The 15268-nt window shown below is 40.1% G+C and overlaps 1 protein-coding gene across 1 annotated transcript in view; it reads left to right on the forward strand.

The window, feature by feature from the left end:
• Positions 1–6636, forward strand: part of dlg4 (discs large MAGUK scaffold protein 4) — a 40672-nt gene extending 34036 nt beyond the window's left edge. Inside the window, exons 12-21 of the mRNA XM_022762290.1 lie at positions 54–168; positions 3197–3373; positions 3711–3753; positions 3844–3874; positions 4199–4246; positions 4359–4460; positions 4654–4826; positions 5127–5236; positions 5340–5431; positions 6303–6636. Coding sequence (XP_022618011.1) covers positions 54–168; positions 3197–3373; positions 3711–3753; positions 3844–3874; positions 4199–4246; positions 4359–4460; positions 4654–4826; positions 5127–5236; positions 5340–5431; positions 6303–6409 — 998 coding nt within the window. The 3' untranslated portion in view covers positions 6410–6636. The remainder of the gene's footprint in view (positions 1–53; positions 169–3196; positions 3374–3710; positions 3754–3843; positions 3875–4198; positions 4247–4358; positions 4461–4653; positions 4827–5126; positions 5237–5339; positions 5432–6302) is intronic.
• Positions 6637–15268: the final 8632 nt, after the last annotated feature.

Below are 15268 nucleotides of genomic sequence, written 5' to 3' on the forward strand. Positions count from 1 at the left end.
GTTATTAGTTATGAAGCAAACTTTTCATGTGTGCTTTTATTTCTCTATTTCAGAGTACAGCCGTTTCGAGGCTAAAATCCATGACTTGAGGGAACAGCTGATGAACAGCAGCATGGGATCTGGGACCACGACGCTAAGAAGCAACCCAAAGAGAGGCTTCTACATCAGGTCTCACACTTAAGTACCTTTGGTACAATATGACACAGATGAAAGAGTGGCTACAGAACAAGACTTATGGGTTAATACACCCTTTAACTTCCATATAGTGGAGGTCCATAGCCGTTGGGCAACAGTGATTGTGATACATCTCTTCATTTACAGTTTTGGTTATTATAAAGAATTTTAAACATTAAAGCTTAGTTACTTTGATTGATTTTGTAGAGAGTTCGCTTGCGAGGTTATGTTAATAATCTGGTTGCAAACATATTAGCTAGCTAACAATCAATGCAGCAGGTTTAGGACCAGAGGGCTTCTCTTTTGTAGCATTGTTGTAGTAACTTTAGTCATAATACGAGCAAGACCAGCCATTCACCAAAGAGCTGTCACCTGTTGTTTTTAAATGTATAAACGAAATGCAAAACCTTTCTAGAGCTGGAATGCTGAGTTCTGAAAGTGAGAATATGATTCAGTCATCAGAGGGAATTTGATTTATAGGAAAATGTATTAACTGAACAAGTAGAATAACCTTCCACTAGCAGATTGTTAAAGAATGATATGCTCCCGTAGAAGCCTCATGACAGATGATGTTTTTAAGAAATACTGTTTATCCCTGAATTAGCAATACAGCCCTGCAGACAAGACTAGCACCTGCACTAGTCAGAGAGGCTCTGATGTTATGCGAGTTGAAGCCAGAACAGAGAGACAGAATGGCAAAGACACGGCAATATATGAACAAGAAATCACAAAACACTACACCTACAAGGCAGAGGAACATATACAGAATGTGATTATAAATACTGACTGATCATCAGCGAGCTGTGTGAGGAGAACAGGTCCAATACATTCAAAATGTTTTATGAACTAAGCAGCTCATTCCCTCTTAAAAGCCAATGAGTACAGTTTAATATATTTGGCCTTTTTCATTGTTTTAATTTTTAAAAAAGGTCAGGATTCATGGCTTAGCTTAATATACTGGTTTGATTCATGGCTTACTTTTAATATAGGGATTTTCTGAAATGTCCACAGAGAAAAATAATGCAACATTCACTAATGAGTAACTGTTTCTTTCTTAACAAACTCAAGTTAGGGCAAGCACTAGTCCAACACCAAGACAGGACTGGATTCACAATGTCCACACCAAATGTGTATATTAATAAATACTGTATCTAGCTATCTTACACAGTCCAACAAAGACTTGAACTCACCATGTACCACAATGTCATTCAACTGCGGCTTTACATGTGTTTTTTAGATTCATCACATTTACTGCCAATACTAAATTTAGTGAAAATACTGACAAAATACCATTGCATTACTGTGTTTACTGTGAATTACACTATAGATTTTAATATTCACTGTACATGACCATTTTCTGAAAACCCCTTAATTATAGTTAGTTAAGTAAGTTCAGAACTACTGTACATAAAAACATAAGCAATCACTGAAAGCAGACAAAATTATACTTTAGTTAAATCAGACAATTTTTGGTAGAAATGCCAAACTGCTGAAAAGACAGCTGCAGAGACCATCCTATACACATCTAACTTATGCAGAAATGCAAGTGAGGCAAACTCAAGGCTGTTTCAGCACCCTGAGCAACACCACTCCACTCCAAGCATCTACAGTCAAAAAGTAATCACATCAAACCAACCAACAACCAACCAGCGTCACATAAAATATGGTGGGACGGTAGTAAGTGAAGCTTATGAGAAGACTGCCATAGAAAGATAAATACAATAGAAATGATGTTCGTAATAATCCAGAAAAATCCTGCTAAACCATATCACACTACACAGTGAACAAGGAATATGCACCTTACCTTTGGAAGAACTTCCTGTGATTTCCAGTGTAAATTGATGATTAAGTCCTCACAGGGTCAAGGTGTACCACCAGTATCAGGACAATTCAAAGAGTTTGCTCCGGGTCTTTCATCCTGGATGTCTCAGGCCACATAGATTGTACCGACAGCAGCAGGAGCTCCAACAATGCTTCCTCGTAGCCCAGAGAGCGAAGAAGTATGCTGTTGTTGTTCCACCGCCATTTGATTGTAGTTTCCCTCCAAAACACCCTCCACGACCCATAAAGCGGCTGCTGGCATGTTCGTCCAGCGTCCTCTCTGGCTTCTTGTGGGTCAGTTTGATGTTTGTTCAGAAGTGCCGAGAAAACACTAGCTTCACTGAGACTGACACTGCCTGTTGTTTGCGGTTGAATTAACATAATGTACCTGCCCCGACATTAACTTTATGGATACCTCCCTTATGTTCGCTTCTGCTCATTTTAGCTTATTTTTTCGTGGTCAAGGCTGTGCGAGTGGAACACTCGTTGCAGGCATTCACTGGTAACAAAATAAATAGCTCAAGGCTCAAGGATGAAGGCTTGAAATAAAAACGACCGAAGAGCCGGTTAACTTTTCAGCGACAATTTAGCAGAATTCACGACAATGTTGTGATATTTGATAAATGCAAAATAAATAAAAAATTGGTGTTAAAAAAAATATAATTTCTGTATTTTTTTACATTTATTTATTTATGCATTTCTACATTTGTTTATTTATTTATTTATGAAATTCATTTATTTATTTATGCATTTCCAGCCAGCTTGCTGTGTTAGAGGATTTTCTTCATCTTTCTGAAAAGCTTAAACATATTCCTGTGGGTTTCTCTCCATACTGTCAGCTACATTGTTGTAGACGACTGCATTGTTTAAAAGAGTTTTATTCCTCTTGTTTGCCTTTCTCATCACTGAATTTTGACTTCCATGCAAGGTAACACCTGTTTGTGTATGTCAGTAATCAAAGAGGGTGTTTCATTTGGTGCAGCCTTAATACAATTACATCTTCAATTTGGATATTTCTTCAAAAGGCCAGCACAATATAAACAGTATGTGATGTTTTCAAACTGCCTGGAAATGTATTGCAATAAGTTATTTAAAATGCAAAATGCAAGAAGACTGTTCATAATATTGATGTTCAAGAGGTTAAATAGAATATAGAACAGTTTTTTATGAAGTGACTGATTCAAATTCTTTCATCACTCAGGGCTCTTTTTGACTATGACAAGACTGCGGACTGTGGCTTCCTCAGTCAAGCACTGGGCTTCAGGTTTGGAGATGTGCTGCATGTGTTGGACTGCGGAGATGAGGAGTGGTGGCAGGCCCGTAAAGTCAGCCCCCAGAATGAGGCTGAAGAGGTCGGCTTCATCCCTAGCAAGCTCAGGTCAGACACACATCTCACTGTGATTGAGTGTGGGAGGGGTGAATGACCTTTTATGGTGTTTCAGCAGTTGGTAAACACGTTGATTAAACTCAATGTGTAACTGCAACTACATATCGGAGTGATTTGGCTCGATAGTGACCTAACTATGATTTATAGAAAAGGTTAGGAGTTGGTTAATCATTTTTTAGTTTGATTGTTCATTTATGAACATTTGTTGGCAACAAATAAGACAAAATTAATGTGTAAAATCCATTGGAGCCATGATTATCACTCTCCCCTTTTCGCCCCTCTGTTTCCAAAAATGTAATGCTTAAATCTTTTGTCCTCATCCCTACAGGGTGGAAAGAAAAGAGTGGTCTCGTGTTAACACCAAAGAGAGGGTAAGTTCATTCAGCAGAGCTCTTTGAAAGACGCTGGTTCCCTCAGACTGTCTCCCTGTGTGTAAATTTCTGCTCTCCTTTCTGTTGCAGGACCATGGTCGAGATACCTTGAGCACTCAAGGTAATTAGTATGAAGCATAAATGTGTATTGTTCCTGATTTTCAGCAGATTACAGTTACGACTATTGAAATGGGCAAGATCTTACTGTTTTATTTTCATACACTTAATGTGCATGTTCACATCCTGTAGGATACTGTTTTGTGTATCCATTACGAGATTATTCCCAATTAAAGGTGCAAGTAGCAGTATTAACTATCAATAACTGCACACTCCTTAGCCTACCTTTATTCTACTACCTTTTATTATACCCACACATGCATGCATGAACCTAAATGTCAGTTTATAAAATTACATTTGGCTGAATGCTTTTTTGTTCTGTCTCCAGGGAGAGATAAACCATCACACAGTTATGAGACAGTCACCCAAGTGGAAGGTAAGGTCATAAAGAAGAAAGTCCATTTTTTTAAAGCCTTTTATATAAAATTGCACTTTTGTTTTGAGTTCCCTTTTCTGAATGCTCCTACTGTCTTTCTCCTCATGCTAAGTTCATTATGCGAGGCCCATCATCATCCTGGGTCCTGTGAAGGACAGGATAAATGACGACCTGTTGTCTGAGTTTCCTGATAAGTTTGGATCTTGTGTACCACGTAAGTAATTATGCTGTCAGTCATAGAAACTCTCTGGTTACAATTTGATGCCATTGCTGCCTCCTGCAGCCATTTTAGAGTGACGTCTGCGTAATGCGTCCCCTCTTAGAGAATTCATTGCTTTAATTTTGAGATTCTAATAAGTGGTGCGAGTGCATGCATTGCTTTTATTGTTTTGTTCTTTGCCCGTTAGACACCACGCGGCCCAAGAGGGAATATGAGGTGGATGGACGGGACTATCACTTTGTGTCGTCACGGGAACAGATGGAGAAGGACATCCAGAGCCATCGGTTCATCGAGGCAGGCCAGTACAACAGTCACCTGTACGGCACCAGTGTCCAGAGTGTCCGTGAGGTGGCTGAGCAGGTGCGCAGCAACATCTTGTACTATGAAATAAGAGTATGCAATAATAATATTTTGTTTTTCTAATCCTTTATTGCAATTGGTTATAATTACTTCCATTCATTGATAAATAATAATTTGCACTATAACAATAAGAGCAGGCAAAGGAATGTTATTTAAAAATATGCTGAATTTATCGGTGATAAAAAATAACTTTAATTTCTATTGATTGAAATGTTTTATAAAAGCAATGCTCCATTTGAGAAAATTTTGACTGATAAGCCACAACCTCTTTCCCCCCCCGCACATGTGCACAAGCAGCAGGGGAAACACTGCATCCTGGACGTATCGGCCAACGCTGTGCGCAGACTACAAGCAGCTCAGCTTCATCCTATCGCCATCTTTGTCCGGCCCAAGTCACTGGAGAATGTCCTGTATGTAAATGCAAAAGCTCTTCATGCATTTTAATGAAAGAAATTGAATATTCTGCACATCACGAACATATGTGTTACAATAGATTGTACATGATGTTAACAGAGAGATCAACACTCGCCTGACAGAGGAGCAGGCCAGGAAAGGAATGGACCGAGCCCTCAAACTAGAACAAGACTTCCTAGAGTGTTTCTCAGGTAAGCGCACACAGGAATGATGTCCACACACAGTGACAACACAGATGCCTGGGATTTCTGGTATCCTGCAGTGTCTACACACCCTGCATACTACATACCAGTGGATTTGGATTTGGAATATGGCAGCACCAGATAATAAATGTGAGCTAATACACCTGTGTTTGCACTCCACTATATGCTTACTCATAATCCACTTGATATCATGACAACATTTTGTAAACAACGTGTGCAGACTTCAGAGGGTGAGAATATATGCGTTTTACTTTATGACTTTTTTTTTTTTACTGTTTAAAGCCAAAAACAAAATATGCCTCCTCCGCAAAGATGAACTTCATATTTACATGTTCCTGGTATTGCTGAATGAGTAACAAGAAATTATTGTTTCCTTGGAGGACTCAGGAATTTTTAACATTTAAGAGACACATTTAGGGCAAATCACAGCAGTTGACAGAATATGAATGTGCTCTCTACAATTTATAACAAATCATGTGCAGCTGTCATATGTGACATTCTATCAGCCACTGAAAGAATATGTGTGAGACTGAATAAATATGTGGGAGACTTTGGAGACAGACATACATAATGTAAATGCGCCTTTTGTTAACAGTGATTTCACACAATATTGATGTACACAGATTATCAAACTGTATTCATAATGCATATTAATTGATTATTCCTCACACTGTCATGCAAACACGTTTGATAAACATCCATCTTTTTCTGCCTCTCTTTTCCTTTCCCCCCTGATGTTTCCATTTCTCCTGCTTCCTGCTGTCTCTCTTTTCTCTTTTATTTTGCCTCTGCCTGTGCCATTTCTTTCTCCACCCCTCGTCTTCTCTCCCTCCCTCACTCATCCTGCGTCCTGCTGTAGCTGTCGTGGAAGGGGACAGCTTTGAAGAGGTCTATCACAAAGTAAAGACAGTGATCGAGGAGCAATCAGGGCCTTACATCTGGATCCCCACTCGGGAGAGGCTGTGATGCTGCACCCGCCCAACCGCCCCTCCCTCACAACCACCAACCGACACCACCCTTCACCCTCACAGCCAAGCCAGCCTCGCCTGCGTGTCTGTCCTCCAGCAAAGTCAGTGCTTAGGCAATCACTGAGAATGACACAGAGAGACAAATGCATACTAAGACAAACACAGAAACAGAGACAAACACAGGAAGTGACACAGCGAGACAAAGACTGATACCAAAAAAGAGACTCTGAGACAGATGTGAACACAGTCATGTGTAATTAAACTGAAAGAGACTGAGAGAAAAGACTTAATCAGTATTCCACTTTAATGAGGCAGGACTGAGTATTAAAGCCCTGATCACACTTAGCATTAAAATGCATCTTGGCCACAAGTAGACAGCTCTAAATACAGCTGTGACTGCACCCAAAACTGGGGATGTAAATGTCATAAACACAGTTGATTTAGCGATGCCAAACAACTTAGTGTGTAATGTGTGTTTTTTCTCTTTAGATGCAGTTGCAGCTTCTCAACAGATAAACAAATCAACTCAAATGTGAAGCGGAATCCAATCATAAGTGATTACTTGAGAGATTTCTGATGCATTTTGATGCCAGGTGTGAACTACAGTCTATGTCATCTGGATCTAGACACAGTCTGGATATACTGGCAGGGCTTGAAAGAGAGTAGAGGGTGACCCAGCAGGGATGGACCCCGAGGTAGTATTAAGACCACCTCACCCTCCCCATCCCTCGGAAGTCTCACGCCCCCACTGAACACCTCCACGCGCCTATGTCTGAGATGGAGGTGCCCCAAAAAGACACCGACCCCTCTTTTTATATCACCTCCAGGCTTTCTCTCCTCCTCCTCCTCCTGTCAGCTCTGCCTTGTTTCAGGCAGGAAAGGGGGAAGACTGAGAACAGGGGGCCCAGATCCTGCTGAGTCCCTCTTGACCAGGAGTCCTTTCATGGCAAAGAGTCCTTTTTTTCGTGAATCTCTTCTTGGTTCTGGGTGTGAACCCAGACTTACACCTCAGTGACCAAGACTGACATTTGCTCAATCACCCATGTTGAATATTGCGAGGCATTATTTAAAGGCAGTTCAAATAATTATAATGATAAAAACTCATATGCTGAATTTGTGCATGCATCCTCAAAGACAATGGAGACAGGAGACAAAAACTATGGAAAAATCTGACTAAAAAAAAAAAAGAAAGAAAAATATAAAATAAAAAGAAAGGCAAGTAGGTAGGGTGTGTTCTCCTTCGCCACCTCCTGATTGTGGAGGAGTTTTTTTAGCATGTCTCATGAAGGAAGAAGAGAAGAGAGATGAGGTCATGAGACATGGTCATGAGAGGCCAGTCCTGAAGTCCTGAGCACAGTAGATGCTCTGACATCCAGTTTAGCCTCTGCTCTCTTATACACACACACACACTCACGCACCAACACAGAAGCACACACACTCACTTATCCACCGACACACACACACACATACACATACACACACACACAGACACAGACACACACGTAGAGTTGTAACCTCAGCTGTAACCTAGCACACTCCTCTACAGGGGGACTGGCTGTTCTGACCTGCTAGTCAGAATCCAGGATGAATGTTATCTCTCTAGGCACAAACAGCAGAGCTGTTAGCTTCATCGCACCACAGCCAACTCACCGATCACTCTTCCAAAAGAATCCCTCAGCCGCAGACGTACACACTGTTTCCAGTGGCCGCAGTAAAAGCCATGGCATGTGTGTGTGTCTGTGTCAGCTTGTGTGTGCGTGTGTGTGTGTGCGTGTGTGTGTGTGTGTGTGTGTGTACGTGCGTGTGCGTCTCCTTGTGTGCGCTTTTGTGCACATCCATGTGTGGAAACTCCTCTGTGTGGGAGGAATAGGTCTTCTTTTATTCTCTCTCTTCCACTTTTTCTCTGCTTCTTTCTCCCTCTTGTGTCCACGCGAATTAAATCTAAGTCATGTTTAACAAATAAATGGCCTATATATATAAATATAAATATAAATATAAATATATATATATCTTTTTTATGACAATTTCTAACGGGACTAAGTCTGTAAAAATCAACATCTACAAACAATATTCCATTGATTTCTTTGGGTAATATTGCTGTTTGGTTGTTGAATTTACTCACGTTCCCATTTTATTGTTGTAAGACGCAGCAAAAAGAAATAACTGAACCGTTCCAGTCGATGTAAAGCAGACCTCACACTAGAGCTTTGAATTGACAGAATTGACATGTTCTTGTATAAGAATTGAGACACATGTACAATGCAGCTATGTGTGTGTGTGTGTGTGTNTATGACAATTTCTAACGGGACTAAGTCTGTAAAAATCAACATCTACAAACAATATTCCATTGATTTCTTTGGGTAATATTGCTGTTTGGTTGTTGAATTTACTCACGTTCCCATTTTATTGTTGTAAGACGCAGCAAAAAGAAATAACTGAACCGTTCCAGTCGATGTAAAGCAGACCTCACACTAGAGCTTTGAATTGACAGAATTGACATGTTCTTGTATAAGAATTGAGACACATGTACAATGCAGCTATGTGTGTGTGTGTGTGTGTGTGTGTGTGTGTGTGTGTGTGTGTGTGTGTGTGTGTGAGAGACCGTGTGCGTGCGCCTACGTGTGTTTACTGCTTGTGTGTGCGGGTGACAAGAAGGTTTGTGTTATAAATACAATATATAAATGATGCTATATGAGAACATCTATCCTTTATAACATCCACTGGTGGTTATAATGTGTAATACATAAATGGTGTGGTGTGCATATGTGTGTGTGTGCCAGAGCGAGAGAGTGAGACACGCACATGAAGATGTAGTGCAATATTGCTATGATGTTATGCAATGAAGATGGTTTTACATGTGTCTAAGATATAAACAATAGAGTATTTATAAAGTTTGCACTGACGGCATTTAATGCTTCAGGTATCAGCAGGAAAAAGATGGTGAGTGAAAGCATAGGGACTTTGAGGTTTTATGAGCATGTGTTTGTATTTACTTATAATTTGTCCTGAATTATAAGAGTGATTATAAGAGTGAAGGTGGAAGTATTGATGGAAGTGACCATTCATATTTATTGTTTGTTTATTTTTGCTCACTTGCTTCTCTCAGCTCATGGTGGAACAGCTGAAGCCTGTGAATGACAAGTATCAATTTCTGTTTTTGGTCATGGTTTATTATTTATTTAGAACTGTCACTGGTTCCATCTCAAGTCTGTATATTTTTGTAATTTTTTTTTTTTTCCACATTGAGAGAGCTTTTGGGTTTTGGCCAGAAATGCTGTAAATATAATAGAGATGTTGGCGTGCCGTGTGGCTTTAGATTTAGCCGTGCACACTGCTGATCCGAATCCATCAGAGCCACAGCCCAGTTTAACTGCTCAAACACAGAAACAACATCTGCACACTGCGGGTGGGCAACACACACACACACACACACACACACACACACACACACACACACACACACATACACATACACACACAAAGATATCAGCACGTCCACACATCCATTTACATTTACACATTGAGAGAATCACAGAAACAACAACACATGGCAACACATCCATGAATGGAATAATATGTTTTCAATTTCTTTATTTGAGGGTTCAATGTATTTCTTAATATCTCTCTCAGCCATCCGTATCATAGTGTGATATTCCTTATAAAATATATGAATTTTTACAGAAAAGACTGATTACAAACTTACAACAAAGTCAACTGATGCAGAAAAATATATTTAACAATGACAATATCAAGCAAAATAAAATGTTCCAGTTCAGTGAAGCGCTTGTTGTAAATTAGCTATAAAATAATAAAATGAATTTAAAAATGCTTTCTGAAACTGGACTCAGCAGCCTTGTTTTTTTTTTTTGTTTGTTTCTCTGAGTTGATGATTTCATGTCTTACAGTTCCACAGGTGACGACTGCAAGTAAACAACAGTGCAACCAGGAGAGGGCGCTCACTCTCTTCAGTCTTCAGCCGCTTACACAAGCTCCTCTCAGCTGCATTTGCACATACTTGCTCTGTTTCGCTGGTCGCTCCCCCACCTCTCCCCCTCACATCAGGGGAACCATTTTCTCTTTAGAAAAGCACACAACCAGGATCCTTTCATTCGATTTCATGTTATGGCATAGTGTGTGTGAACATGAAGACTGTGTGCATCCTGCGTATATCCCTGTGCTTGCCTCCGACTTGCAATATATTTGTGTCGTCTGTACAGTTTGTAAAGGCACAATCTGTGATTCAGACATAAAGTGAAGGTTGATCCAACTATCCAACTTCCAGAGATATAAGATCTGATTTGTTTAATGCCCAGACAACTGCATCTGATATTCTCTGGTGCTGCTTGGTTATGGTTTTCTCATGTCATTATTACGCATAAGCAAAGGGTATTGTGGAGTCGGATGTATTAAGGGACACATAAATGCAGGATTAGATTTTTCTGAATTTATTTCCATTTTATGCAGTCAGAGACATTACTGACCTGCTGTCATTAGCAGCCTTTGCAGCCAGACTTAGTTCAAAAACACAGAACTTTATTCTCAATGCTAGAGTAAATCCCAAAGTTTCCTAAGATACTAAATATGTCAAACTGAATTGTGTTTAAATGTGTATAAAATGATGCACAAAACATGTAGAATATTTCAATCTGTTTGAATGGAGCAGACTTTAAAAAACATGGGGTATTGGGCTTTTGTACACATCATGTAGCTTCAGTGAAGATATCTTGAACAAGCTCAGAGTGGAATGAGGTTATTTTCCCACTTTAAACCAGCTTTAGGGTAAAATAGGAAATATCTATGTTAAGGTTTTTTTTTATAACTGAAGTAAAAAAAAAAAACACTTATCCTGTTCGGGGTCATGGTGAGGCTGATTGTATTTCACTCCTGAAGTTCAAAACATCAATCACCTGGTTGACCACGGCCCTATCTCTGTTCTTTTATGCCAGCTGAAAGTGATATAGAGGATCAGACAGAGAGAGGGGAGAACATCCATCAATGGTCATAAACAGGATTTAAACCTGCAAACCGGTAAGGCCTTGCAGCCATCACGTTACTTCCATGCACATGTTTCTGTTATCCTCTAGTCACCCATTTACAATTGTATGTGCTCAAATACAACGGGGAATGTAATGCATACCCACAGACTGGAGGGCGAGTGCGCAGTTGGATCCTAGAACAAGACAGACGCTTGACAGATGGATTATTGAAAAATTTGCCAAATTAATGTGGTTTCTTCAAAATTAGAACTTCAAGTTTCCTCCTAATTAAGTAAATGACTCGCTGGATAAACTCTCTTTTTAATCATCAAAGTGTGTTGGAAATCTTGGAACCCAGATGTACCCACAATCCATTGCAAACATCCTGTTTTACTGCCAGTCATTTGAAACTAAGGAGGAACGAGAAATGAAAGCTTCTGAACGGAATAATTAAATCAATTAAACCAAATTTCGCTCACAAACAGAGAAATGAAAAAGCTAACGGAGTAAAATTAGCAGGATAATTGTCAAACAGTTCAATCTCACAATACATGGAGGGATGAAGATGATAGTCATTACACATTGCGAGTCAGTCCCAGTACTGTATCACCAGCGACTGTTCGCAGCCTGTTTCACAAAAGGCTGATGGTGGAGTAATACCTCTTTATGCCTGCTGCTGGGGTCCAGAGCTGCAGTGACAGGGTGGGATTTGGATGAAAGAACAGCTGACATGTGTGTCTTGTGAGTGTTGGAGAGAGGACTCAACTGAGAATTATCTCAAAGCATTCAAAGAAGCCTCAGAACTGCTCACATACTTCTGCATGGGAAACCAGTGAAGTATTTCAGTGCAACACAACATGCCGTATTATCAGCGGATCCGAAGGCTCACCAGCTGAGGTGTTTCAAGCATCAGCTGTCCCTGAACATTCACATCCAGGCCTGACGTTTTCAAGTTCACATTTAAGTGCTGGGGCCTTCAGAAATGAGTGGTGGTACATTGGGAAAGTTTTCAGGAAATAGGTCCGCATACATTTTAATTCATTACATTTACAAAAAATCTCTTTACCTTTCCGTTACATGAGCTATCAGATGGCTGTATCCTTCCACACAGATTTAATTGTTTGGTCAAAGTAATCCTATGATTACCCAGCAAGCATGTTAATATCAAGGAGTTTCAAAAATAGCAGCAGATATTGTTAGACTTTACCAAGACATTTCAATCAGTCTACCAAAGACTTTGGCTCCACACAGGAGGTTGTCAGCATCATTTGTTACCTTCATTACAACATGACAGCTGTAGCCTGGAGTAAAGGATCAAACACAGATCCATTCCATGTTCATATTTTATTATTCATTTCAGCCTGCTGTGTCTATTCGCAGATTCTTCATCCCCTCATTTCGCTCTTCCACCCATGTGGTCCTAGCTGGAATGCATCAAGCTGTTTGTGTAGGACAGCTCAAGTTTACCTCTTCTGTTTATATCTTGTGGTGTGTTAGTAAATGTAGATGATGTCACTTTGGCCACTTCACTGCTCTTTTTGTCCACATATCTCACTGACTGCATCAAGATTAGATAATGTATCTTCAGACTGGTGCACAGCAGGGTGTGGTGCAGGGTTTTGCCGTTAAGATGCTGCTTTATGCTTGTTTCAAAGGAGCTGCCTTCTTAAGTTTATAAACCAAGATAATACAGACTCCTGTGGTTTTTGTGCCAGGGCTCTCAGATTGATACTGGATTAGACCTAATGGATGAATGCAGCCAACCCTACCACAGAACATATTTCTTCACTAAAAAAAGGTGAGAATGAAAGAAATGGATTGTGAGTGTTTTGGCATATTTACTTCTGTGGAAAAATGTCAACTCAATGCCCATTCCACTTATTAAAACATGGCATGCTGGCTTCAAAGGAATGTTACCTTCAGCAGGTAATATTTAACAACCTTGAAATTAATTGAAAATGACAAAGATTTTGGTATTGCACTGTTTAACCAAGCAATGGTGTGACAGCGATATTAAAATGCAGCCTTCTGGTGTCATTTCGTAAGCTGCAAGGGCAGAGCTTAACCCATGAAGGCTTATAATGTCACCAAGGCCACATGCACACTTTCATTTTGTAGCAGCAATGATAACATATGATCCCGAAATTAGAATGACGCCATACAGGAATATGCTAGTGTTAGAATTTTTAAATGGGTGGGCTAATATACAAAACACCAAATAGAATTTGAAGGAATAGTTAACCACTAAACAGAGAGGTGATGCTGGAAAAGAAGAGATCCTGTCAACATACAGACTTTGGAGGACATTGGAGTCAGCGCTCCTGTTCTGTCTGTGTGTAAAAGTGACAGAACAGAAGCAAAAATGAAAATAAAAATCCAGTGATTTTGTAATGAGTTCAGAAAAGAGCTCCTGCATAAACCGTAAAATTCTTTTTAGCGGTTTAGCTCATTGCACGCCTTGTGCCATTGCAGCTTGTTATTGTTATTATGGGTCCATTGTATAACTACATTCAAGGAGCCACCTTTTAATGTAATATGTAAAAAAGAATAGATGGAAAAACTCTCAGGTAGAAGAGGGTGGGCCTGTGGTTTCAGGGTAACTGGTGGTTTCATCTCTGGCTCAAGGTGCCCTTTAGCAGAACACTCAGCGCCACACTGCTTACAAAAGCAGTGCTAAGAGGTAAAAAAAAAACCTCCAGCAACACTTGTCTTAAAAGAAGAACTTTATTTGACCAACGTGTTTCAGCTTGTGGCCTTTATCAGGGTCATCTTAAACCATCATGCCTATCTTATTTTGTGACCTGTTTTACGATGACCCTGATGAAGGCCACAAGCCGAAACGCATTGGTCAAATAAAGTTCTTCTTTTAAGACAAGTGTTGCTGGAGGTTTTTTTTTTACCTCTTTGGACCTTCTCCTGACACCATGCACCTCACAAGTAGGTGAAGTTGTGCCAGACGCCTTATTGGGTTTGTACAAAAGCAGTGCTAACAGCTGTCTGTACTTACACACGATGTTGCTTTGAGCTAACGCCATCATGCTAACATGTTGATGTTTAGCAGCCAGGTACGTTGCATGTTCACAGTCTTACTTTAGTGTGTTAGCAACATTTTGCAATTAGCACCAAACAGAAACGCAAAACGCAGCTGAGGCCAACGGGAATGTCTTCGGTTTGGTTTCTTTAAAAAGAAAACATGGTGCCACCATACAAAGTCTAAACCTTTGTCATTTTTGATTCATTTCAAGATTAAAAAAATAGACAGAGGATCACCAGTCAGTAGAATTCATCATTTGGTGACTATGAATCTCGTCGACTGACAACAACAGAATGACATTGCCAACCTTACAGCGACACCGCTGTCTCTCTTAAGTCTCTTTGGTCGGCCAAAAAATTTAATGTGATCACCTGTGGTCACATGGTAACATGACAAAAGCTATTTTTGGTTAAGGTATGGGAAGGGTTGTGGTTATGGTTACAGTCACTTGGTTCAATGAAGTTTATCCAAGTATTAGCTCCAAAGCAACTCTTTCTGCTCCTTGTCCTCCTTCTATGTCTTCTTCCTCTAGCAGGAGAAGCCCGTCCAAACAGTCAGTTCAAACGTCAGAAAAACTGTAATGACATTCAGTTGTCTGATGACACAGTCGCTGCAGAAATAAGTACAGTGTGAACAAACAGCTGACAAATGGCCTTGTTTTCTCCTGTTGGTAGGTCACTCTGATCCCAAAGCTCTTCTGTCTTACCCTCAAGAGGTTCTACAAATTATAGACTCAGTGTGACGAAGAAAAATGGAACCTCCCAAGGCCATCTCTCAGTCCCGTTTGTTTTACAATTATTCCCTGCTGAAGCTCCCACTCCAGCTTGCCAGTGCTGGAAGTGAAAGC

Source organism: Seriola dumerili, unplaced genomic scaffold, assembly GCF_002260705.1.
Source record: "Seriola dumerili isolate Sdu_G_001 unplaced genomic scaffold, Sdu_1.0 BDQW01000449.1, whole genome shotgun sequence".
Lineage (NCBI taxonomy): Eukaryota > Metazoa > Chordata > Actinopteri > Carangiformes > Carangidae > Seriola > Seriola dumerili.